The following is a 24,217-nucleotide window of genomic DNA, read 5'->3' as shown; positions in this document are numbered from 1 at the left end:
TTAGCCCGCGATCATCGTCGACCCGGCGCCGCCAAGATCTTGGCTGGTGCATCTGCTGGAATGCCGTTGAACCTTGATTGGACTGGCCCGTCCAGCTTCATGCACCCCAGGGTCAGTTGCTGCTCACACTTCTTCACCCAAGCATTCCTTGACCGTTTGAACAAATTGTGCGGAATGCACGTTGTATCATAATATCCTGTTTTCTATTCAGATTCCTCCAAAATACCTTAGTAGCATCCACGGAATTCTTTACCTGTAACCTAAATATGTTTCATACTGCATACGAGAAAGTAGCTCTGGCGTGGGCAAACCGCCAGTCAGATGACATGTCATCATGTCATTTCCGGCAACAAGCCGCCATTCCCGCACCAAGCCTCTACAATCAAGGTCACCACTGCCGGAATCCACGCATCACCCCGTTCGCAGTCCGACCAGGCGAGACCATCAAACAACCAGCTCAAGAGGGCTGCAAAAATGCGGATCAGTCTCCGAACTCTGGGCCCTGCTGTGCAGCTCCTGATTCAACCACCGCATAACTACTAACGATTGCCTAGGCACCAACAGGCTACCCTTACATCAGCAAGCTAAGCTAAGCATTTTATGTCCGTCATCTTATGCAAATATATACCTTAACCGCTTATAGCTCTCCTCGGTACATCCTAACCCGCACACCGCAGTACAAAGGCAGCCCCTGCAGGTGAACCAAAGCAGACGCCGGAGAAAGCCGGCATCGGCGAGATCCCAGCAGCAGTACCAACTTACTCACGGACAAAGGGGAGGGAGGGAGCGGAGGAGGGGGTAATCCTCTCGCCCCTCTGACCGCCGCCCATAGCCGTGTTTCATAAGCAATAGTTCACCGCGATATAGACTGGCCGTCAAAGAAAACCTTATCTTGCCTCAGAGTGTCTCAGACCCTTTTTGCTTCCCCTTCAGCCGTCTTCGCTACTACTTAGGATTCTCACTCAGCTGACGTGTGCTTTGGTCGATAATTTCCCAACAGTGGTAAGGGCAGGATGGGCTTCGGCTGACACAAGCTTTTGCTTATGTCCGTGAGCTGCACCCTTGTATGGAATACACACGCAATTACCTGATCCGTGCGTGGTGCTTGGAAAAGATCTGCATCGGCTGGACGGATGCCCTATTTACTGGGTGCTGTATAATATACAGTAGTGAGAGAATTGCGTGATCTGTGCATTTTGAGTCGGGTAAGTAGGAGGTAGGTAGGTTGAGCGACCGGGGGGGTTTTTGTTTAGAAATATGGACAAGGGTCTGAGGTCGAACTTGTGCAGATGGTTTGTTTGCCCGGGTGAAGTCTGTAGCCCCCTTTAGGGTTTAAGGTATGGGGCGCTTTGTTTAATGTGTAGCATCGGTATGGTGAGGATATTTCGATGATAGGACGGTCCTCTGTTGTCTTCTTCCTTGTTCAAACTCTGGTGATGACACGACAGTAGCGAGGTTTCAGTTCCGACGTGTTATCTATACCTTGTCACACACACAGCCCGTTAGATAGAGATCGCCATTGCGATTGCTTGACAAGGGATCGGGGGACAGTGTCAGCAGACCTACGTATCTCTCCCTACAAGGACAGACAGGAGAGGACGAATTCCGGCGACAATGTCGCGCATCGACCCAGTGCCTGCCTTGCAAGGATGAGAAGAGCGGGGTTTGTATCCAGTAAGGGTAAAAGATCTAACAGAGCCGGAAGGAGACGGAAATAGAAAAAATAGAAGGCCTCTAGTTGTTATCACAGGGGATACTCCCCTGTAACTGCAGGACATGAATGTGATTGCCAGTAGTAATGAATACTCAGCAGCCCTACGGGGAGAACAAACAATACCGAGGCCATTATAGTTGAGGTTGACCCCGTGATGCCACATGACCGGGGGGAACATTTACGTTACTGTTTGGGGTGTCCAGAACTAGTAGTAGAGAAGTAGACACACACTCACCGGTCCATCCTCATCACTCAACTCCATCCATCTTACTGTAAGTATCTCACCAGCAGGACATCTCCGACCCCACTAAATAATCTCGTTTATGCCTGTCAGCAACCTCAAACAGGAAACACCTTCCCCCTCTCCCCTCTCCACAGGGTCCAGACATAAGCAAAAGTCCAAGACACACAGCAAGTAGCTAAAGGCTACCTGTTTGACCATGGTACGTCGACGCCTCCGTCTTTTCCCCGCAACCAATGGGGCGAATGATTGGGCACCCCATCAAGGCCACTAAGGAAGCAAGCACTACTACTATGTGCCTTAGTGGGTGCGTTAGTCCAAGGGTGTCTGCCTGTCTGTGTCTCTGTCTTGTTTAATTATACGAAACAAGAAAGAAAGTAAGTAAGACGGGAAAAAGAAAAACAGAAAATAACTATTGTGTCGAGCTAGCCGCCTAAACTTTCCAGGAGTGCCAAACAAGCCCTGATCGTCTCACATCTGCGGGCCACGGGGACGTGCCACACCCTGAAGGATTTGGAGAAGATGATCCCGTCGGTGGCCTCAATAAACGGGATACAGGTGAAGGAGTACGTTCAGGAATTGGCGGATGAGGGACGGATCCGGGTCGAGAAGATCGGTAGTGGGAATTGGTATTGGTGTTTTGGGGGAGAGGAGAAGAAAGAGCGCGAGGAGCGGATCCGGAGGTTACGGAGTGAGGTGGATCGGGTCCGAGGGAATTGGGAAGATGCGGAGGCTAAGTTGTCTGCGCGGAAGCAGGCGAGAGTGCAGGAAGAGGCCGAAGAGGCGCATGGGGATGGGGATGGGAATGGGAATGGGAATGGTGAGGAAGAGCGCCGGAGATTGATGGAGCAGAAGGCTGTGCTCGAGCGGGAGACACATCAACTGCAGGGGGAGTGGATGGCGTTGGCGACGAGTCCGGAGGGGAAAAGCTTACCGCAGATTAAAGAGGAGACGGAGGAGTATCGGCGACTGGCACATCAGTGGACGGATAACATCTACATCTTGGAAGGGTATGTGGATAAGGTGACCGGAGGGGATCGGGAGGTATTGCGGATGGTGCAGCGAGAATGTTATAAGGAAGAATACGTGGAGGGGGAAGGATTGCGTGAGCTAGAGATGGAGATGAAGTAGTCCTGTTCTGATCACTAATGGATGGATTGGATGTGGTTGATGCTTAGGAATGCTTAGTGGTGGTGGTGGTGGTTGTTATTAGGATGGGCCGTCATGGAATCCATCAATCCATCCGTCGCGGAAGTTTGTCAGCGGCTTCTCACCACTAGTTAGTTAGTCTGAACTAGTAGTACTTTGTGGTTAACTGGGTCCATTTGAGGGGACCAATTCGTTAGCCAGTTTTATTTCGGATTAATGAGCCACGAGTAGTGGTCAATGTGACTAGTCAGGGAAAGGAAAATGGGGGGAGAATAATACTAATAATAAGTAAACTACTAATATTAATAATAATTATCATCACCGTGCCCTACAAGCATAGTTCTCAGCTCACGGCAGGCAAACCAAAAGCCAATTCGTACAGAAAATAGAAAATAGAATCAGTGGAAAGTCGATTTGCTCCGAGTGGAAACCGCCGAGCCACGAACGGCCCAAGAGAAGCTTGACCTCGACCACAAGCCGGGCTGCTTATCTCCATCCCTCCATCATCCTCTTCTTTCTCCATCCATCACTCCCTCTCTCTGCTTGACACCTCCTACTACACCGTACTGCTGACCCTTCCTCTTTCTCTTTCCCTCTCCCCTTTCTCCATACGGATCCATTCCTTTCTTTTCCTCTTTTCTTCTCTACTTTCCGACTGCTCTTTTGTCATCCTCTTCACCAACCTTCCTCCCCGTCATTGACTCCCTCCACACTAATTCCCGGGACTATCCATTCCTTTTCCCTTCCATCATCCATCCCCCTCCCCTCCCCTCCAGCATATCCCGGTTATAGGGGGCTATTCTGTCAACCCTTTGGCCGTGATCGTGGGAAATTCCAGCCGAGAAATGATGCGGGCCTGTCACCATTACTGTTGATACCTCTCCCTACTTGTCATCTTCCCCTTCGTCTCTCCCTTTTCCTTTCCTTTCTTCGTTTTCCTTTTCCCCCTCCCCCAAACTCCGAGATTTGAGACACGATCTTCCCCGACCAAACTCCCCGCATCGTCAGCGACCAGCAAAACAAGGGGACCCATTCATCCCACTAAAGACGCGCGCTTGGCTATTCTAGTGCTGTCTGTGCTGCGGCTGGGGGTTGGAACTGGTCCTGAACCGGTCGAGAGACTCACCCTGCTGCTCCTCCTGTCGCTGCTGCTTTCGCGCCCGACGGACACATCGGGCCGGTTTATCGGTAGATTGATCGATGGTGTCTGGACGGAGAATTTCCCAGCTGTCTCGATCGCGTTCTCGTCTCCCTATACTCTCGAGATCTAGACGGTGTACTCTTGCTCCTCATCGACTCGCTCCCCCTTGCTTCCGCATCGACCACCACCTCTTCGTCGCCGTCTCGTCACTTGACTGACCGTAGTGACGCTGCTGAGCCCCGGTCCTGCCAGCCTCATTCTTCCCCTCCTTCAGTCCTCCACCCCCCCCCCCCCAATCGTCCACCCGCCCCTCCCCTGAATTTCCGCCGTCAGCAGCTCATTGTCCGCCTGATTCCGACTTCCTTACTTCCGGTCGCCATTTCTCCTTCCTTCCTTCCCTCCCTCCTCGTGCATGGATTGGGTCGTGTGTCATGTCCGTCAACCCTCTCCCCTCACAACCCCCCTCGCCGCTCGGTCGGAATCGCAGCTCCCTCCTCTCCAAATTTCGCTCCCAACTCGGTCAACGAAATCGCAGCATCACCGACTACTATATCGAACCGGACGATCCTTGGCGCTCATACTTTCCCGGGGATGTGATCAGTGGGACCGTTGTCCTTACAGTGGTACGGCCCGTTCGCATTACACATCTGGTGGTCTGTCTCCATGGCTTTGTCAAGGTCTTCAAGAATACCGTGCCGCCGGGTGAACAGGCCCCGGATTTGGGCTTTTTGGGGCCGGGGCGCGGGCGTCGCGGTGCCGAATATCTGGGAAATGGCCTGTCGACACTGTTCGAAGACGAGGTCGTCCTTTGCGGGGAAGGTCGGCTTAAAGAAGGGATCTACAAGTTTCGCTTTGAGATGTGCTTTCCCCCGTATGCGCTACCCAGTAGCATCAATGTGCGTGGATCCCCTTCTGTAAGGATCTTATTGGGTTATACTGATCGCAGTCGCATCTAGTTCGAACGTGGCACGATATCATATATGCTTACATCCACCCTGACCAAACCGACGACGATCAACCCGACCTCGACGTGCCGGAGACGCGTCAACGTCCTAGAAAACATTGACATAGCGCCCTTTCCCCCACCTAAGCCGCGCGTCGTCACCCTCGAGCCGATTACCCGACGGTCCAAGTCGAAGGCAAAGGCCAAGTCAGCCGGATCTGACGCGCCTGATACACTCTCCATCGATCCGTCAGCCCACGGCGGCAACAGTATTGACAACCGCCCCCCTCTGAGCCCGGCGCCCAGCAATGTCAGCTCATCGAGTCGGCGGAGCAATAGCAGTCTGAGCTTCCAGGTTCCCAGCGACCCGAGCTCATCGACGAGTACTGGAATGCGGAACAGCGAAGCCCGGAGCATCACCCCCTCCACGACGGATCGAACCATTATGGCCAAGGCAGAAGTGCTGCGCGCAGGCGTGTTGCCGGGGGATACCTTGCCGATTAATGTCACCATCAACCACTGCAAGCAGGTGCGCAGCGCGCATGGGATCATCGTGACACTGTATCGCCAGGGGCGGATTGATCTCCAACCGGCGATCCCGATGGGGAAACCCGCGGATGGCAAGAAGCCCATTTACGAAGACTACTATCCGCGCTCGCGGACCGGCTTGGGCGGCCTGACACTTGGCAGCAGCCGCACCACCGGGGTGTTCCGCAAGGATCTAGCGCAGACATTTGCACCGCTGGTGGTGGACCCCACAAACCTCACCGCGCTGGTGAAGACCTCAATCCGGGTGCCCGAGGATACGTTTCCGACCATCACGCGCACGCCGGGGAGCATGATCAACTTCCGGTACTATGTGGAAGTGGTGGTCGACTTGCGGGGCAAGCTCACCTCGCCCGACCGGTTTCTGCCCCGGTTCAACATGGTCTCCTCGGGCGGCAACTTCTCCTCCAGCGGGCAGGTGTTGAATCCGGCAGATGTCAACAACAGCGTGATCACGGCGAATTGGGCGGGTAACATCCTGGACACCGATCAGATTCGACGTGAAAAGGGCGTGGTGGCGGTGATGTTCGAAGTGGTCATTGGGACGCGTGACTCGCAGCGCGGCATGAAGGCAGCAGAGCGCACGCCTTCCACGTCCGCTCCAGTGGATTCCAATCAGCAGGCAGCCGCTGGCCCGGACGGCGAGACATGGAATACCGACCAGTCCCCGACCCCCAACGCCGAAGGTGAATATGTGGCGCAAGAAGACTACGGCTTCCCGCGGGAACCATCCCATTGGCCTGAATACGCAGGTCAGGAGTACCCAGGCGAGCCACAGGCATATCACCCTGGGGAGATGATGTCGACGCCGCCGGCCGACGAGCCGAGCGATGAAAAGAGTCGGCTCCGGAGGGCTGAGCAAATGCTCCTGCCGAGTCGCCCACCTGACGATGCCGGGGTTGGGCCATCTGAGATGGCGATTCCGACGGCGCCAGTGCTGCCGGAGGACGACCATCTTAACGACTACCACCACCTGCCGTCACCGACGGAGAATGGGACCCCGCGGGCGGTGATCTCTGCGGAGTCGGTGCAGACCGTCGTGCCTGGAAGCAGCGCGGCGGGCGCGAGTGGATCCGAACCGCCTGGAGAGGACAAGCAGGAGCTTGAGCGACAGCGGTTGATGACAGAAGTCAGTGCGCCCGACGATGTGGAAGTTGTGGAGGCGCCTGGCAGGTCGACGGATGCGCCGACGGCGCCGGTGTTTCACGACGACGAAGGCGACCATCAGCTGGTGGGCAGCGCGGCGCGCGGCGACGAGGCATTACCGCGATATCAGCGGTAAGAATAAAAAGGCGTTTGTCAGGATGAGTTCTATTGCTTGCATTGCGGGATACCGGGAGATACCATCTACGTTGCAATGTTTGGATTTTTTTGGGATTAATTATGAGCAGCCTACAGCATTGAGGGCGTATATAATAGAGTTGCATGCATAGTGCAGTACTAGTATAGTACTATTATAATGGCGGATTTGGTAATGGGTAGATAACAAATAAGCAGTCAACTAAGTAGGTAGATAAGTAGATTAGAGGCGATTAGGCTGAACTGGAACTGGAACCAACCCGGTCGCGCCAAGCCCGCTCTAACCTCCGATATCTCATCCATCTTTCTTCTCTTCTTCCTCTTCCTCCCCCCAAAACATTTCAACCTCATCCACATCCACCCATCCAAAAACCCACGGGAATACTACCCCGTAGGCCTTCACCATGGCCTTCCGCAACGGGTCCTTTGCGACCTTCCTAATCGTCTGCCGTACGCCACCACCTCCCCCAATAGCCTCTCCCCAAACACTTCCCCCCCCCAACCAATCTCACCCTCCAATCTACCAACGATAACCCACTAATAAAATGAAATAATAACAGCAACATCCTTCTTCCTCGGCCTCATCTTCTCCCTCTTCCCCTACGACTACCCCATCCTCTGGTCCACGACACCCACCCCCGCAACCCACTTCGACTACTTCGAATCGCACCTCCGATTCCTGCACGCCTCGCCGCCCCTAATCCCGCGGATCCTGCACATTGTCATCTTCCTGGGTCTTCTCGGTCTGATCATGAAACTTTACAAACCCTCCGAAAGTAATATGTTGTTCGATGGCGCTAGTCTCGTGCTGTATATGTGTGGGATTACAGTGTATATCGCGAATATTGTTAAGGGGTTGAGGTTGGTTAGTGGCGGGGTTTATGGGGATGAGTTGGTCAAAGGTGCTGCGATTGGAGGTGGGGAAGGGGATGAGGGTGTTGAACAGGGGCAGATTCTGGGCAGGGAGGATAGTTTGAAGGTGTTGGCGGCGAGTAATACCATCTTGGCGCTGGTGTTGGTTGGTGTGTTGGTGTTGCAGGCGGGCCAGTGGTATGCGGAGAGGAAGGAGGCGCAGGAGGTGGAGAGTTTTAGTACTTCTGCTTCTTCTTCTTCTTCTTCTTCTGGGTCTTCTTCGAAGAAGGGGGGAAGTGAGAAGAGTGAGGGTCAGGAGGGGGGGAGTAAGAAGAAGAGGAATTAGGTGGTTAGGTGGTTAGAAGGTTGTGAGTTGGGGTAAAGGGGGAGGAAATCCGGTGTTGGGGAAGTGAAAGTAAGGTAGTAGTGGGATGTGTATGGTATCAGTTACTATGAAATTGCAGTTTCAAAGGTATCATCTATGTACAGCATAGGTATCAGTTCAGTAATGCACAGTTCATCATCCAATCCATCATCAATGCAATCAATGCAAAGCAAAGTTGTTACACCCAAGCATGGCCTCCCTCACATCTGCAGTCCCTCCGGTCGGAATGAAAATGGACTCCGCGGCAAATCTGGCGATCGCGGGCTCAGTGCTTTTGCGAATAGTTCCTCGCCTGAGTCGGCGCTCGCTGTGCGCGCCATCCCTCCCATCGATGCGAATCCCGTGTGGTGTTCGACATTTTGCTGTGCCTGTACTGACTCCGGTGGGTAGTGCACCACCGTCCGTAGGGCCTCTGGCGCTGCGGGCGCGGGACTGCGCGTCGGTCGATGTATACTGTGGAAGGAGTTGAACGAGGAGACGGCCACGTCGGGGGACTGAGGGGATAGTAGATGTCGCGCGGAGGCTGATCATAGCAATGGTTAGCATCAGTCTAGTTTTCAGTCGGTGGGGTCTACGTACCCTCCTTCGGGGACAGTTCCCGCTCGCCCGTCTGCAGCTTCAGCCCCTTGAGCTTCTCGCCCAGTTTGCCTCCACTGCTCGGTGATACCGGCGTCGCAGGCCCCATAGGATAATGCGGATCCGGGTGACTCTGCCCGACTACCTTGGGCCCGTCAGGAGACAGCGACACACCAAAGTTGGACTCGATCCATTCCTTCTCCTGCAGAGCCATATGCAGCGCAATCCCCTCGGCGTTGTTTAGACATTCATCCCGGATCTCCTTTTCCAGCACTTGCAGCCGCTTCTTCGCCCATATCGTATGTAGCACACCCTTCTTGCCCGCCGAGCGACCATCAGCACCGAGCTCTGGAGGAAATATCGCCGGTAGGGGGTTCAATTGCATGGGTTCGGGGTTCTTGGCGGACGGGGGCGCGTGAGCCGGGGGCTCGTATGACAGGGTAACGGTGGGAGGAATGGTAACGTGTGGCGGCAGTAGAAAGTACATTCGACGGGTGTTGTCGCTCGTCTTCTCATCGGCAGGGAGAACGGCGGTTTTACCCTCCCAGGCAACATGCCAGGAACCCCCGGGGAAGGAGGAGGAGCGAGCTATAGCGTCGTCCTCCCATTCGATCATCATGATTTTGGTGCCATCGTTGGCTTTGCCCGCCTCGAACTCGAAGCGGGCCAGGGCGGTGATCGTGATGGGCCCCGTGGAGAAGCGGTGGGAGTCGAGGGCAGCAAAGTCACTGTTTGGGGTGAAAGGCGTAGGAAGCGAGTGAGCCATGGCAAGAGGGCGGTCAGACGGGATAGATAAGGGGGAGGGAGAGAGAAGGGGGTTTAGAGGAAGAGGAAGAGGAAGAGAGAGAGAGACAGGAGAGGAAGAACGAGGGGATTCGAATTCGGATATCGGGAAGAGGAGATGGAGCAAGTAGCGCAAGACACTAGCAGATAAGATGGCCGAGGATGCATATGGAGGAAAATAGAAAAGAATAATTGGAGAGGCGCTGGAAAGGGTTGGGAAGGAAACGGCGCGCGCAGATCACGGGATAGGAGGGGGATCACCGCATCAGGCAATTCGATGCATAACAACAATATTAATATTAATCAATTATGATTATATTAGTTAGTCGGGAAGTTCAGTTGCAGTGGGGTGGAAGGTTAGTATCTTCCTCGAAAACCTTGAATGATGGTGTCGAGATGAGAAGATGGAGAGGGAGAGAAAGGAAGATAGAAGAAGAAGAAGAGGAAGAGGAGTAAGAATGGAGAAAAAGAGAGTGAGAGGGGCATCCACGAGCACTTCTTCTTCTTCTTCGGCTTCTTCTGCTCTTCTTCCTCTTCTTTTGCTGCTTCTTCTTTCGCCGCTTCTAAATATAGCCTCTTGGCATCACACCGCATCGGTCAGCATCTTTCACTACTGTCTCAATCAGTTTCTTTCCAGTCTCTCCCTCACTAGACACTCTCACTCTCAGTTCCAGAACCCTAAAGAATCCCCCCCCCCGCCCTACCATGGTTGGCTCCGTCAGGCGTCCCCTCTTCGGCCGAATTCCATGGTTCGGTTGCCCGTCAGTCAGCCTGCCAGAACACTAGATCCCATGGTTGATGAGCAAACCACTGATGATGATGTCAATCTCACCAACTAGTTAGACAAAGGGAAGACAATCACAGGCAGGAAGAGGACCTGTCTAGCACTACCCAAGAAAGTGCTAGGAATTCATGTGCGGACACTGGTCTAGATGTAGTCCTTCATTGCCGCCGTGATGGTGGCACAGTGGTTATTAGACGCCTATCACCATCACCCACCGAACCAACAGTGACTTCACCCCCATCCACTTGTCGCTATGTTTTTCTTTCTTTTTTCTTTTTTCTTTTTCTTGTTTTCTCTTTTTTTCTTTTTTTGTTTTTCTCTGTCTCCCTTCATGTCTTGTAAAACCAGTCGTACCAAACCGTATCATACCCAAGCGCTGGATCACCACATGGGCGACAATACGCGGGGTCGAGTCACCCTTCCTTGGACACCAGCTGTGGTTATTGCCCCATGACCCGCTTCACCGAGTGATGAAGAATAGTCGTCATGCAGGGGAATAGCGCTTAAGTTTGTATAAGAGCCTGACAGCCACGCAGCGATGTTGCTATATTCATCACCACTGGAGGTCACTCCACAACATTGATTGGCTGACAGCGCAGCATCAAGGAGGGGAGCGTCGTCAATCCACTGCTGCAGCGAGCGGGAATCATGCATCCTTTGTCACAGGGGCGGCATAACCTTGTTAACCGCTGGAAATCTGGTTTAGTTAGTTAGGTAGACGACCAACTAACTGACTAAGTTCTGATGCCAGACGGGTACCCCTCGTGAGGATGGGATGACTATGCAAGTATCAGTATCTGATTTGACAGGACACTTTCTGCCTATGTGAACAACGTACTAGTCTGGCTAGAGTCTGCAAAAGATGTGCGGAATAGCTACTGGTCTGGGCGATACTGGATGGTCTCAACCAGTCAAATCAAGCCTCTCAGGAACCAGCTCCGAGGGGCAATTCGGACGGAGTGTGAGGGGCTTGGCTGTGTCCACAGACACTTTGCTCCATTGAAGTCAACTTCTACCAGGTAGGTAGGAGACCGGTATTAAAAGGAAAACATAGCATGCGAGCAACAAGAGAGTCCATCTCCATCATCAACTTCATCTTGGATGCTCAACAATACATATATCCATCGCATCCGTTGCATCCAACACCGTCGTGCTCGTTACCAAAAATATCCCCATGAGGTCCCAGAAATAGCAATACATAAGCACCGAGCAGGGTACACCTGCACCAGGACCCCAAGGCCAATCAGATCGTGGAGGGCTAGGACTAGTCCAGTAGACCCTGGCGTTACCAGAAATAACCTCCCTGCTGTGATGAAAATAGAAATACCCCTCCAGACACTTGCTCACACGCGAGGATTCGATCCCGTCTCTCCGTCGGCGCTTAACAGACAGCCTGTGATTGAACGAGTCAAGGGAGTATCCACAGCAACTAACCTACCATCTGTCCGGAATCCACAGCGCTATCCCTCCTAACAGGGGGGGGGGGGGGGGGGGGCGCCGACCAACTGATCGACCAGGATGGAAGGGTTCAGAAGCGCCAGGATTGGGTCGAATAGATGGAGGGACGGCATGACCAGGAAGTGTCTACTTTAGCGCCGAGGGGTAGTAATAGTGCCGGCCCCTCGTTACTTTTCTGGGAAGCATGCAACGATGGACTAACTGACTAATGACTGACTAGAAGGATTCCAGCGAGAGGATGGGTGATCCTCCGAGCGGCTGAGATCCCGGCGGCAAAATGACGGGGCGTGGAGATGTGATGAGATGGCGTCCAGGTGCATTAGGTTTGGTGATGGGATTGCCGTATGTGCAAGTAAGCAGATGACATAACCGCTTACTGACCAGAAGAATCTTGTTTTCCCAGTCAAACTGGAGGATAGAGTGTGCAATACGCAGTATGCAGCATTGGGAAGGGATTTGTCCAAAAATAGGACATTCATTCGTCTAACTACTATTACAGAGTAGTATCTACTACTGACTACGTAGTAAGTAATTACTATCCACACGTCATCTCCACCCCCCACACATCCCTCTTATACCATCTCGCCAATCATCTTGACAGATAGAAGAGGGGAAAGGTCCACTGCGGCCCCATCGGGCTTAGTGCCGGCGCTTAACTGCAGCGGCCACTTTATCTTTGTATCAAATCAATTGAAGGGGAGAAGTCAGACACTCTACTAGCTGGACGCGGACGCGCCGGATGTGTCTGTGTCTGTCTATACGGTCTGTGCAATGAAGTCGCAGTCTGCAGTGACTACTACTTACTCCCAAGTAACCACAGAAGAAGAGTCATGAGGCTGAAGTACACCCGACTCACAGTTACATTGTACTCCTACCAGGGATTCAGCTACTATCTCTCTACTAATTGCCACTGCCAACAATCCCCTACCCTATAATCTTACACCTAATAGGGTACTTAGTATAATCCCAGTAACCCACAAACTACCCAAAACCAATCAATCTAGAAGCCCTTCGAACACCCCCTAGAATCAAAGTAAATAACTACCGACCCTATTACCTAGAAAGTAATCACCTCCGTCCATCACTGCCCCCATCCCATCCTTATTCCCCACTAGAACCATCCAAAGCAGGCCAATCACCCCGACCCGCAATTCTTCAGCAACAAGATGAAACAAAGAGCGCGCCTTGTCATCCAATCATGGGTCGAGATGCACCCGTCCTAGATCACAGCAGGCTGTTCACATCGTTGTGATTCGTTGGGGATAAGCGATGGAATGCATACTAGAGTAAGTAACCTAGTAGTAGGTACTTGAGATTGATTACTGTGTTAGGAGGGAGTGAGGGAGTGAGGGTAGGATGTAGGGTTGTTGTTGCCGCCAGGAAGATAGATGATGGGTTTTGTCGGTATTGTATGTATGGTATTAGTATTGGTATGGTGGGTGGTGGTGCGTTACGTAGGGCTTGTTACGGTGGTAGTAACTGTGTAATTTATTTATAGGACTGTGTCTGTCTGTCTGTCTGTCTGTCTGTTACTTTGTTCTACATCAATCCTTATGAAGTATTACTACCGTGATGGTGATATACAAAGACTCTCAAACTCTCTATTTACTTGAAGTCACATCATCATCACATCACACATCCACATCTACACCCTTTCCCAGCTCAATCACCTCCACTACTTACATACATACCACATAGTATAGTTAGTTACTACCATCTATCCAACAATCCCTCTCTCTACAACACCACAATCTATAACTACAATCCCAATATCCTCTACACTCTGATACTACTACTTACCCCTCCAACTCAAGTAAATCCACACCGCGCCTGTGCACTCACCAACCACCCCCCTCACCGCGCCAAACCCTCTCCCCCTTTAGCCCAAAGCCTAACTAACCAACTAACTAACTAACTAGTAATTCTCCGACCAGCAAACCCAACCCAACCCACACCAATCATCCCCGTTACCATATCCCCGGGTACAAATCAACCCAACCAACCCAGTAGCCCAATCCCGATAGACAAGGAGAAAAACAAAAAACATTCAATGCGGCGCAGCACCGCGCATATCAGCCTATCTCAGCCGTTCCTATCAGCTCGGAAATTGCGTAGATTCTAGTGGAGCTATCGCTTAGTATTGTGATTCCAGTGGGTAGGGTAGATGGGTCTGGGTACACGTGGTGGAATTGGAGGGGGTTACCCTTCATTCGTACTTAAGTTACTATTAGTATGATTGAGTGGGAGAAAGAAAAGAGGGGTTCGTTGGGTTACTGTCTTCTCTGTCTGTGCGTTGTATGTATGAGCCTGTGTATAACATCATTGCTTGGTGGTGAGTTCAGTGGGATATTTGCTTGGGAACCGGAAGTGCATTGAAATGAGGGGTTGGGCCCCGATTGATTTCATGTGGGTGTTAGTGTGAGTGAGGCTCTGACCAGAAGCACGAGGGACTGGGTTCGTTTACAATTGGAATAGATTATTGGAATTGAAATTGATAGATCTCAATGGTGGGGATCGTAGTACTCCGTTGTGGTTGTGGTTGTGGTCGTGGTCGAGCCTCTGCTGGGCGTTATATACCCTGCTTAGTATATTGCCAACGCATACACATGAATCAACCCTGTAAGTACCAGTTTACCATTCTTTACTTGCCTACTAGCAATGCTACATGGCTTACTGATCGATCACATGAAGTGTGTGAAGTGAGGAAGAGAAATGAATTTCAAATCGCACTGCTTGCTCCGAACAAAACTGATAATAAAATATTCTCGCTTGCTTCTTCCCCCCGCCTCCTAACTCCTAACGCCGGACCCTGCGCTAGTACCATGACCATAGAGAAAACAACAGTAAAAAGGAAATCGTGAGTCGAGCTAAATTCCTGTTTTGGCATCTTCTTCTTCTTCCTCCTCCTCCTGCTTTGTCTCGTTATGCTTTCTCCGTTTCCCCTTGGGCGGATCCTCAAGTTGCGTCCGCTTATACGTCACCGTGTGAGTGACGACATGACGCACGCTGACTCTCCCCACCGTTGCACTCCGGGGACCATCCCAGTAGCGCATCTTCCAATCGGCCGGGGAGTACGAGTAAGAGTACGGTGATAGGACGGGCGTCGTCGCACTGCGCGGCGTCTCCAGCGTAGGTGAATACCGCATTGGCGGCGGGATGCGCAAACGACGCAGACTCATCATGTCACGACCGTGCGGTGCACTTCCATAGGGTGACGGAGGGGGTAATGTTGCTGTAGCTGGTCTGGTTGGTTCGGGGAAGCTGAATGAACCACTGACTGCGCTGGCTGGTTGGGATGTAGGGGTCTTGTTGGCCTTGTCCCAGACGAAGCGGGTGACGGTACCTCCGTTGCCATCCGGGGTGAAGACGGGTGTGAATGATTTGAGGAATTCGGTGTATGCAGCGGGAGGTGTGATAGGTGTTGAGAGACTCTCATCTTGTTGCTTTCCTGGAGCGCCTAGCCTCACTCCATTGTCTGGTTGCAGTTCCGAGGGGAACGTCATGTTCTTGGGCGTCCGCAACGGATGGAGGATTGGTTTGGCAGGCATTGTGACGGTAGATTTGAGGTGGTGTATGAGAAGACTGCACGAGGTAGACTGTTTATATATGACACGACCACAGCAGATGACTGGTGAATCACAAGGTCGCGCCTGAGCTGGTCACGTTGTGCGTGGCAGTAGAAGGGAAGCGTGGTATAGTATAGTAGAGGCAGATGTAGGCAGCGGCAAGCCTGAGGCAGCAAGGGACTTGAAGGTAGGGCAGGTATTGTCCACCAGGATGACAGCAAGCACGAAGCTATATAGTAAGGACAGATGGAAGACCCTTCGGCTGCTCTAGCGCGCAAGGAGAAAAAAAGGAGAGAAAAAGTAGAGGGAGGGAAGTGGAGGAAGATTATTTATCTCGAGTTGACGCCGACGCAAAGGCAGATGGATTTCCTGTACGGTACGGGTATTGCGGTCTGACACGGTAAAGTTACCAGACAGTAAGATACCGTGTGACACGCTAACCCCAAAGCGGGCTAAACGCTCAGCTCCTTTCAGCAACTCGGCGCCAAAGCCTCGCCTTCTCTCCAAAAGCACCGAGTCGGATGGTGGCGATCTTTGGCCGCCAGGAGCACGGCAGAGCTGAGGGTGTGTGGAGTGTCAGGGTGTGGATGAGGGGATCGGGTAAGGCGCTTGCCGTGCCTGCTTGTCCGGCAGTGATCAATGTGGAGGAGAGAATGAGGAAAGTAAGTGTTGGTGCTGCTGCTGTTTGGATGGATATTGAACTGCATCGACTTCCTCCTTCTTATACCTTCGCTCAAGGATATAGAGTCGCTGGTCTGTCTGTCCACTGTGGGAATCCAACAGTCCAACAAGTCAAATCCTCCAGGAAGTTTCGCGCCTGGTACCTCGAGTCAAAGTCTCCGTTACCCTGTCATTGTTCCCAAACACAAATGCATCCTGCAAATACAACATGCCCTTATCGCCGGGACGGCACTCATTTCTTGACTCCTCACGATCTCTCCGGCTCGAAGATGTGCGTTGGCCCCTCCTGGTTCGCTCAGCGTTAACGCGCAAGCCCACCTTCCGGCAAGAGGGCGGCTCGCCCATCCGCAACCCCAACTTCTGCACAAGCCATGGCTTCAGAACACCTATTGCGTGCTGCGATTAGCGCTGCTTGTTGCATCCTTCAATTTCATTGTTATTCTACTCTGGCAGCTGGGCCAATCTGCCGATGCTGCTTGTCTCTCTACCTTATTTCGTCGGCACTTAATCTATCGGGCGGCTGCAAGTCATGCTGGTGTCTTCACGTCTCTTCACCATTCTACGAATCAGCGGGCCCATCCGACTAGTGAGGTTTCTCGTGGCCATGAGATAGCGGGTTGCAGGCGCGGGGTTTGTGACTGATCTCGACTTGCCTGCAATGTTGCTACTACCACACCTTGGCGTTCCTGCGGCCATGTCACACCAGCACTTGCAGAACCTGGCTTGCCATCGATGCGATCGGTTGGCTACGGGTAGCCTGTGGATATGGCTGCGTGTGAACCCCTCTTTATGCTCAGACGCTCTGTGCATCCAACGGCGCGGGATTATAGTAACTGCATTGCAAGCCGGCCTGGAAACGGCACGATATCCAGTAGTCGACACGTTGATACCTTGTTGGTTTAGACTACTATCCTGGGTTTACAGATCGATGAGGGATCTGCTTCCAAGGACGGAGACAGTCCTGTTGTTGGTTGCTTGGATAAAGGTACAGTTTACTAGTCACTAACAGCGCCAGAGCTTGGGCCCAGCACTTCATGTCGGTGCAAAGTAACGCTGCAGAGGATCAGAGCACGGAAGCGCCATCATCATTGTCGGTTACGCCACAGCGTCTCTGTTTTTTGACTTCCGTGGGACGTAGTGCCACACTCGAATACTCACATGGTATTATTGCAGAAAAGCATTCGCATTGGGGTCGCTCAGACTGCAGTTGTCACCCACAGCGCTTACTTCATGTCCCGCAACGAGCAGGATTGTCGACAACTCGTCAAAGATTTACAGGGACACCTACACCAAACCATTCCCAGACTTGCCATTGACCCATCGGCGGGGTTGCGGACTTACCATTTACTATTGCCAGCCGGATGCTCCTCCATAGAACTCTCTCTAAGGGTCCACCACATCTGTGATGTAACGTTTACCAACCACCAACATCCAGAAGTCAAGTCATAAGCTTATCACCTGCGCCGCCTCTCAGACCGACAGCTCGCACTCCAGTCTTAAGCCTAACTCAAAATAATCCAATCACTTCAAACCTAACCGCTATGGTAACTAATCGACCAGGACATGACAGGATTCCCAACGCACCACATGCACACCATCGTTGAGCGCCGTGGCTAGACCGTCAATCAGTAGGAACACGAATGACTCAACGCAGATGTCTCATACCGCAAAGGTATAACCGCCGACTGATATCCTTCTCTCCACGAGAAATGAACGCTTTAGAGGTCAGAACAGTCATCCCCTGGTTATTTTTTCCACTCAATGGTAGACCAGTACTAGACCGCTCACTGTCCTAGCTTACTACTATTCTATATCCACCGGATAAATCTCATAAGGCAACAGCCCTTGACCTCTTCTACTAGCTTTCCTTCACAATCAACTCGTGCAAACTGACGTAACAAGATAACCTCGACTAACAGACAGCACTTCTGGATGAGCGTGCCCCCTCTCCTTCGAGTTCTTCAGACCACACATGTCCACTTGACTTCCAACCCATTGCTGCGACTATTCAGCGTATGTCTCTAGATTATTCCTGTGCGAGTATGATGGCGTAGAGGTAATCGAATTGCGAGAAGATAAGAAGGGAAGAAAGGGACCTATCCGAATTGATATGGGGTCCAACATATGTGACAACACGCCCAGGCTCTGTAGACTGAACAGCTCACTCTTAAAATCAAAAGGAAGATAGACGCACGATTAAGGACACTAAAGGGGGCTTCTTCTTGCCTGAAGGCCTCATCTACCCACCCTCTCTCTCACGATCTTGACACCGAGCTGCGTGTACTGGATAGCTTGAAGAGAAAGAGGAGAAGGAGAGAAAGAAGAGAATTACTCACTAGGTCTGATGTTTCGGGCATTGTACGTCTAAGCTCTTAGGCCGTTGAACTATGACTTATAGTGATATACGTATTTACTATTATCTTATCTACAAAAAAGTATATCTCGATAATCAAAATCGTAAACCTGCACCTCTATCCAATCCATACCGGTCAGCTAGGCTCTGCAAATGGTCTTCGGAGAGTACAACACCATTGAGAACACTGCCTATAGATGCATATTAATCAGCTAAGGGTGAAACGTAAGACATCGCAAGGGTATTATCCTACTCACCAAATCTATCCTCACGACCGTCCCTCCATTCCCGGACACGACTTCTCAATTCTCTTGTTGATATAAATTGACTTTGAAGACCCTGAGCAGGACTATCACCGATAGTATCAATAGCCTCAATCCGCTGTAACATCTCCACAGTACGGCCATAACCACCCAGCCAGGCATCTCGAATAATACTATCAAGCATAGGCCGGCCGGTGTGTATACTCGGCAGGACTAACGTACCATGACTGTCCACAGACAGGTCAAGCTTAGCACCATGTTCCATTTGATATATCAGCGACCCCATGGCGAATATATCCGTTTTTTCAGATAAAGTCGGCGAAGGGCCGTTTATCGGAGAAACATCATTTGGCGCACCAATAGGGCTGGCGGTGCCAAAGTCAGAGAGAATCACACGGTCGTGGTCATCTAGAGAAATACTGTCCATCCGGACATTTGCGTGCACGATGCCAAAGCTGTGGATATGGCATAGTGCATGAGTGAGATCGCGGTACCAGCGAATTCGCTGACGTTGAGGGGGGAGATTATCCTCGGATAATGGGTGGTATTTGCGGAGGTAGATGCCCTCTGGATAGTGGGTATCAATTGCTTCTATGATGTGAGGGTGTGTTTGGTTTTGAAGTAGTTGTAGGACACTTCGTTCGTTTTGTAATTGGTTCATCTGAGAGAGGGTGTTGGAGGCGTAGTGTTGTTGGGCGCGCTCAGAGGCATTGTTTTCAGGTGGTACATATAATAAGGGTGATTTGAGAAATATGTCGTCACTCACTTCGTAGATCTGAAAAGAAGATCCAATTTCAATGACTTTCAAGTCGTGTTGAGGGTGCAATTGTAGAGTGTACGTCTCGCAGTGCGATGTTGAGGTATCATCATCACCAGCCGGATGACTAGCCGCCTCAAGATCGTCAAGTTTTCCAGATTGAGGCGGGTGATATCCGATGGATAGCGGAAATAAATGAGATAAGAAACCGAATGCGCGATAACCAAGATAGCCGAAGTAGCGCAGTGCAGTCAGTGCTGGCGAAAAAAATCGCCAGAGATATGACAGCATCTTGCAAGAGTCATTGAGGAAAAGGAATTTGAAAGGACCTTTGATTGCACTGAGCTTGAAGCTCTCGAGTATGAGAGGAGGGTTTTCAAATGAGTATATTCGTCAAGACATCTTGGCGTGAAATGATGGGTACAAGAGTCAGCGCATCAGGGGAATAGCGATCCCCAACAAGTGCAAGTCACGTGCAAAATGTATGCTAGTCGGTTATTTTTGCTTCTTGGGTCCGTTCAACTTCCAATAAAGTTATAATGATAGACCCATGCTTTGTTTGTCAAATTAGCGTATCTTTGGCTTCATACCTAGGGGTGATCTTGAGTACTGTAAACGGAGTGAGCTGAAGAGACTGTCAAATGAGTAAGGGTCCTTCCATGAAGCGACAAAAAGCACGTCGCATATACTTTCGTATCTGAGGCAGCATTTACTATAAAATCAGGCTTATGACTGAATCATCTGAGGTATAAGGAGTGACAATTTTTGTTTTTGAACCAAGACATATGGTCTGATCATACAACTAACCAATCCCAAATAAAGCAAGATACAATGTATCAGCAACACATGCAATCAATAAATCATACCGAACATGAGAACATCAACATATATGGGTTTGTAATATTTGTCATGCGAAAACAACCAAACTCCTGCTCCAATGCGCCGGCCAAGGGGTATGGGATATGACTGTCAGCGCCGTGCGGTTATTCCCGCTCCACCTCATGAGAAAAGACATGGCATGTCATCGCTCCGGCCTGCGGATATGAGACAGCCGGGTATATTGTAGCGAAAGAATAAAACGGAGAGCCAAAAGTTCTGGTCCGAACCAATAGTGTCTATAAGGCCTGGACTTTTGCCGGAAAAGTAAGAAACATAATTGCAAACAGGCAGAAGGGGCCTCCTCAAGAAGGAACCCCAGGACGACGTCCAGTCGTGTTGCCTGTTCGAATTGTTCGTGCTTGTCGCCCTGGTAGGACCGGATCCGCGAGTCTCCAGGTTGGTTATGCAATATCCAAGCCAGCTTGTATGATCGGTCCCTTCAAGGGATATTAACAGATGCGCATAAAATGCAATCAAGGAAACAAAAGTTTAGAGAAGAAGGTAGTCCCAGCCATTCTGTTGCATGATCTCCCGCCAGTGTAGGAATGGCTTTTTCATCTCCTTCGCTCCCCATGGCACGAGGCTCTCCTTGGGAGACTCAGAGCCCTCGGCCTTCACCGGCGCGTCGGAGCATGAGGAGGCGGATGAGGACCGTCGCTCTTCCGGGGCAGAAGCGGATTCGACAGGTTCGACGGTCTCGACCGGCTCGATGGGTTCGATGGACTCATCAGACACACGCCATACCTCCTTCAGGACGCGGTACATACGGCCAAAGCTACCGAGTTCGGCATGCTCGCCAAGAGCAGCAGCTCGATCGGCGAGGACGGTGCGGAAGTGGCTATCGGGTGCTGAGTATGCTCCGGCGATCAGAATCGGCCAAACGAGCGAGCGATCGAAGCCTTCGGGGCCCGAAGGGATAACATAGAGAACATTGGCAACAGCGGCGACCAGATTGACGGTGCTCGGTTGGTTTCGGTCAAACCCCGGGACCAGACTGCACAAGTAGATTCTTGCGGCGAGGCGGAAAGCGGCCGTGATGTTCTTGGTGAGGATCTCGGGAGAAAAGGCTCCGTTCGGTAAGAAAGGGCTTTCGAGCGTCTGATTGACGGGTTCGGTGAACTCTAGTTGCTGTCCCAGAGCCGAGACATGCGAACACACGCCCATCTCATCGATTCTGCCGTCTCTCTTAAGGGCGTCCAGACAGGTGATCTCCGAAATCAGGTACATGACACGGTCGTCGCAGCCCATGAGCTCGCGGAGCCCCAGAGACGAGCCGCTGAGGTGCTTGGCACGGTAGGTGTGTGCGAATTCCGGAGTTTTGCCGTGCATGGTCGATCCTAGAATGTCAATCCACGATGCCAGGGTCATGGTGAAGGGGGGTAGCATGTACGGGTTCCCGCAGGCGGGAACTGCCGTCGGAAGCCCAAGCCGATGCACAAGGTTGGAAGCAGCCTGGAAGTGCTCGAACCACGGAATATCCGGTAGGTAATCATCGGCCGGTCCCACGGAGCAGTGGAAGAAGATCATGGCTAGCGTCGCATCCAGGATCTCCTCGTGGTTGGTGTCTTCGCCCAATGCCAGGCACAATTGCGAAACAGCCTCGAAGCGATTGCGCATGATGTCGTGGTCGATCTGTTCCCCAACGAGTCCTTCCGTAGTCTTGAGGTGGATGGCGGCAACACTCAGACAGCAGTGGAGGTAGCACTTGTTCGTCTCCAAAGCTTGCAGGATGGCCTGGGCTCGGAGGTGTCCACGCTGGTGTGCCTCCAAGACGGGAAAGATAATGCGCAAGACATTGTGAATGAAGTGGTCGAGGAGTGGCCGGTCATGGTCGCTAACAGGGATATTGGACTGAAGCATGGCGTACGTCTGGCCGATACTCTGTTCACACAGCGCCGGGTCGATTCCAGGCAGGGCAGGCACTTGAGCGAAGTACTCGTCGTGGAACCAGTCTTCACTGGGGAAGGTCGGTAACGGGGCATTCAACTGCGGTGGAGCAAAGGTGCTGAAGGTCGAGCTGCATGAGTCGTGGCGCAAGGGGACATCATTGACAAAGGTATGTCTTTCGGTCTTCACATCGATCTCATAGGGGTGGGTCGGGGCATAGATGGGTTGGTTCATGGCCGGGGTGGGAAGGTGTGAAGCGAAGATATCGTACTGCTCTGGAAAGGCAGGGCGACCGAATTCGTATTCCGGAGAAGTTGGGGAAGGTACAGCCATGCTGCGAGTACGAGCGGCGGAATCTGAGTGCAGCACGATAGCCTGTCAGAGGGGAAACGATCATGTCCCAATAGCAAAGACATACCTGTCAAAGCCCCATTGCGCTCATGCATCTTAGTCTGCTTGATCTTGTTCTTGATGCGTTCCTTCTGGATTCTCCGTTGCTCTGCGTTTCCCCACCAGATAGGGCGTTTGTATTCGCATTTCACACACAGATTTACACAGGCTCCGCAGGAGGGATGCTTCTCATCACACTTCTTTCGGCGCAGGCGGCATGTGAAGCAACCTATTTCAGGGGACAAGTGTTGGTCAGATCCACTAAGGGTCAAGTAACTGTCAATGATATAACATACCAGAGCGAGATCGCTTGTGTAACTTGAGCTGGTTCTTGTCTGTAGACCCCGTGGACGTACCCTCACTGGCTGACGGTGACTGCGAACACTCTTCGGACTTGACTGGCGAGATCCGGACGGGAGTCGACCTCTTCTTTGCTGCGGCAGGCATTCTGATGTCGAGATATGATATCGTACTAAGCAGGGATATAAAAACACCGATAGATATGCAGGATAAAGTCGTCGAAAGAGACAGGACACAGTCGTCTGGCGAGCTGATGAATGGGGTATCAGGAGTATTAAGGAGGGGGCAAAGCTGAACCGGCAGCCTTTGCTATCTAATTAAGTAGAAGAAGAGAACGAAAGGCGCGGTGGCGGAGGATGAGGCGGGAGGGAGATAACAACGCTTGGTGACAGTGATTCCAGATTCGAGCATGACAGCGGGGATCGAAGAAGCTTTAAAACGTGGGTTGAGCTCTGACAGACAGGCCATGATGTTTCTATTTTAGATCCTGGCCGACAGCCGAGTGCAGGTCGAACAGGATCGGGGAAATTGTGGTGGTGGGAAAGCCGGCGAGGGATTGGCAGCGGGGGGGAGGGAAAGAGGGCAATCCCTGAGAGCAAGTGGGGATCCCTTCATGCACGGACAAGGAACGGCTAGTCAGCCTGGGCTAATTTTGGAGATTTGCGAGCGCATTTTTCACTTTTTGTTTTCGCGCTCTTCAACCTGGCGCGTATGCAGCCTATCCGTGCCACTGATTGGATACGGCCGGGAGAGAGCACTGTGCGGCTGGGCAATTGATTGGCATGGAAGCTATCGCAATTGCCTGCCCAAAGACCAATCTCGCACGGGACAGATCGGTGGACGGGCTGGGGTTCATTGGCCTTCTCTGTTTCTTTTTTTGGTCCCTCTATCGCGATATCTGCCTCTAGAGGGATCATCTGTACTACGATCGTCCAGTCAATCCTGGTGACCCAAGGGTTCGAGTACCACCTCGGAGTGCTGCACTCAGGTGCTACAGTATTTCTGCAATGCTGCAGAAAGACCTCACTCGTGGCTACAGAGACAATGGTAACTGAGTAAGTGGTACCCGTCGCGCAATCCGGGAGGTGGAAATGATAACCAAGTAACCCCGTCGGCCAATCGCAGGCCTTAGTCACGCAAGCAATGCATGATGGATGTACTCGGTCGTGATACTACTTCGTAGTGGGAGTGACTTTCACCCGATCTGGAAAATGCATAATCAGTATCCACCGTCTTAGTAGGTACGCTGATGGAGGAGACAGAGGAGCAG

General features: G+C 51.9%; 9 protein-coding genes across 9 annotated transcripts; 5 read left to right on the top strand and 4 right to left on the bottom strand.

The window, feature by feature from the left end:
- The first annotated feature begins 1,958 nt into the window (after window positions 1-1,958).
- On the top strand, window positions 1,959-3,355 carry BO83DRAFT_340143 (putative GAJ protein). The gene is made up of 3 exons (XM_025528572.1): window positions 1,959-1,986; window positions 2,049-2,157; window positions 2,385-3,355. The coding sequence occupies exons 2-3, from the start codon at window positions 2,155-2,157 to the stop codon at window positions 3,084-3,086; spliced, it is 705 nt and encodes a 234-aa protein (XP_025386950.1). The 5' UTR covers window positions 1,959-1,986; window positions 2,049-2,154; the 3' UTR covers window positions 3,087-3,355.
- Window positions 3,356-4,538: 1,183 nt separating this feature from the next.
- Window positions 4,539-7,212, top strand: rim8 (pH response protein PalF). The gene is made up of 2 exons (XM_025536082.1): window positions 4,539-5,141; window positions 5,202-7,212. Exons 1-2 carry the CDS (start codon window positions 4,677-4,679, stop codon window positions 7,014-7,016), a joined length of 2,280 nt encoding a protein of 759 aa, XP_025386949.1. The 5' UTR covers window positions 4,539-4,676; the 3' UTR covers window positions 7,017-7,212.
- Window positions 7,213-7,437: 225 nt separating this feature from the next.
- BO83DRAFT_280377 (putative secretory component protein shr3) lies at window positions 7,438-8,126 on the top strand (the record flags this gene model as incomplete). The annotated part of the gene is made up of 2 exons (XM_025527094.1): window positions 7,438-7,483; window positions 7,594-8,126. Coding segments are annotated over 2 exons (579 nt in total), but the record flags the coding sequence as incomplete, so codon positions are not given.
- Window positions 8,127-8,470: 344 nt separating this feature from the next.
- BO83DRAFT_315304 (uncharacterized protein) lies at window positions 8,471-9,612 on the bottom strand (the record flags this gene model as incomplete). Its single annotated transcript, XM_025527619.1, has 2 exons — window positions 8,471-8,793; window positions 8,850-9,612. The coding sequence occupies 2 exons, from the start codon at window positions 9,610-9,612 to the stop codon at window positions 8,471-8,473; spliced, it is 1,086 nt and encodes a 361-aa protein (XP_025386947.1).
- Window positions 9,613-9,823: 211 nt separating this feature from the next.
- BO83DRAFT_57419 (uncharacterized protein) lies at window positions 9,824-10,678 on the top strand. The gene is made up of 2 exons (XM_025537445.1): window positions 9,824-10,390; window positions 10,469-10,678. Exons 1-2 carry the CDS (start codon window positions 10,034-10,036, stop codon window positions 10,559-10,561), a joined length of 450 nt encoding a protein of 149 aa, XP_025386946.1. The 5' UTR covers window positions 9,824-10,033; the 3' UTR covers window positions 10,562-10,678.
- A 3,978-nt stretch (window positions 10,679-14,656) lies between these two features.
- BO83DRAFT_57349 (uncharacterized protein) lies at window positions 14,657-15,689 on the bottom strand. Its single transcript, XM_025537443.1, has one exon. It carries the CDS (start codon window positions 15,417-15,419, stop codon window positions 14,739-14,741), a length of 681 nt encoding a protein of 226 aa, XP_025386945.1. The 5' UTR covers window positions 15,420-15,689; the 3' UTR covers window positions 14,657-14,738.
- BO83DRAFT_57369 (uncharacterized protein) lies at window positions 15,690-16,650 on the top strand. Its single transcript, XM_025537444.1, has 2 exons — window positions 15,690-16,099; window positions 16,183-16,650. Exons 1-2 carry the CDS (start codon window positions 15,959-15,961, stop codon window positions 16,522-16,524), a joined length of 483 nt encoding a protein of 160 aa, XP_025386944.1. The 5' UTR covers window positions 15,690-15,958; the 3' UTR covers window positions 16,525-16,650.
- Window positions 16,651-18,567: 1,917 nt separating this feature from the next.
- BO83DRAFT_438301 (uncharacterized protein) lies at window positions 18,568-20,002 on the bottom strand (the record flags this gene model as incomplete). Its single annotated transcript, XM_025536081.1, has 2 exons — window positions 18,729-20,002; window positions 18,568-18,662 (listed from the first exon to the last, which is right to left on the bottom strand). Exons 1-2 carry the CDS (start codon window positions 19,780-19,782, stop codon window positions 18,568-18,570), a joined length of 1,149 nt encoding a protein of 382 aa, XP_025386943.1. The 5' UTR covers window positions 19,783-20,002.
- Window positions 20,003-20,859: 857 nt separating this feature from the next.
- On the bottom strand, window positions 20,860-23,094 carry BO83DRAFT_315148 (Zn(II)2Cys6 transcription factor; the record flags this gene model as incomplete). The annotated part of the gene is made up of 3 exons (XM_025527605.1): window positions 20,860-22,613; window positions 22,676-22,876; window positions 22,944-23,094. 3 exons carry the CDS (start codon window positions 23,092-23,094, stop codon window positions 20,860-20,862), a joined length of 2,106 nt encoding a protein of 701 aa, XP_025386942.1.
- Window positions 23,095-24,217: the final 1,123 nt, after the last annotated feature.

This window comes from Aspergillus eucalypticola, assembly GCF_003184535.1.
Source record: "Aspergillus eucalypticola CBS 122712 chromosome Unknown BO83scaffold_16, whole genome shotgun sequence".
In the NCBI taxonomy this organism is placed as follows: domain Eukaryota; kingdom Fungi; phylum Ascomycota; class Eurotiomycetes; order Eurotiales; family Aspergillaceae; genus Aspergillus; species Aspergillus eucalypticola.
The sequence above is the reverse complement of the archived record's forward strand: the minus strand, read 5'-3'. Positions and strand labels throughout refer to the sequence as shown.

Bases quoted from the DNA above. Each gene is read 5' to 3' on its own strand.
- rim8 (XM_025536082.1), top strand. From the start codon at position 4,677: ATGTCCGTCAACCCTCTCCCCTCACAACCCCCCTCGCCGCTCGGTCGG. The intron at 5,142-5,201 runs GTGCGTGGATCC...AGTCGCATCTAG, and splicing joins CGCTACCCAGTAGCATCAAT to TTCGAACGTGGCACGATATC.
- BO83DRAFT_57419 (XM_025537445.1), top strand. From the start codon at position 10,034: ATGGAGAGGGAGAGAAAGGAAGATAGAAGAAGAAGAAGAGGAAGAGGA. The intron at 10,391-10,468 runs GTCAGTCAGCCT...CTCACCAACTAG, and splicing joins ATTCCATGGTTCGGTTGCCC to TTAGACAAAGGGAAGACAAT.
- BO83DRAFT_57349 (XM_025537443.1), bottom strand. From the start codon at position 15,419: ATGCCTGCCAAACCAATCCTCCATCCGTTGCGGACGCCCAAGAACATG.
- BO83DRAFT_57369 (XM_025537444.1), top strand. From the start codon at position 15,959: ATGGTGGCGATCTTTGGCCGCCAGGAGCACGGCAGAGCTGAGGGTGTG. The intron at 16,100-16,182 runs GTAAGTGTTGGT...TCAAGGATATAG, and splicing joins TGGAGGAGAGAATGAGGAAA to AGTCGCTGGTCTGTCTGTCC.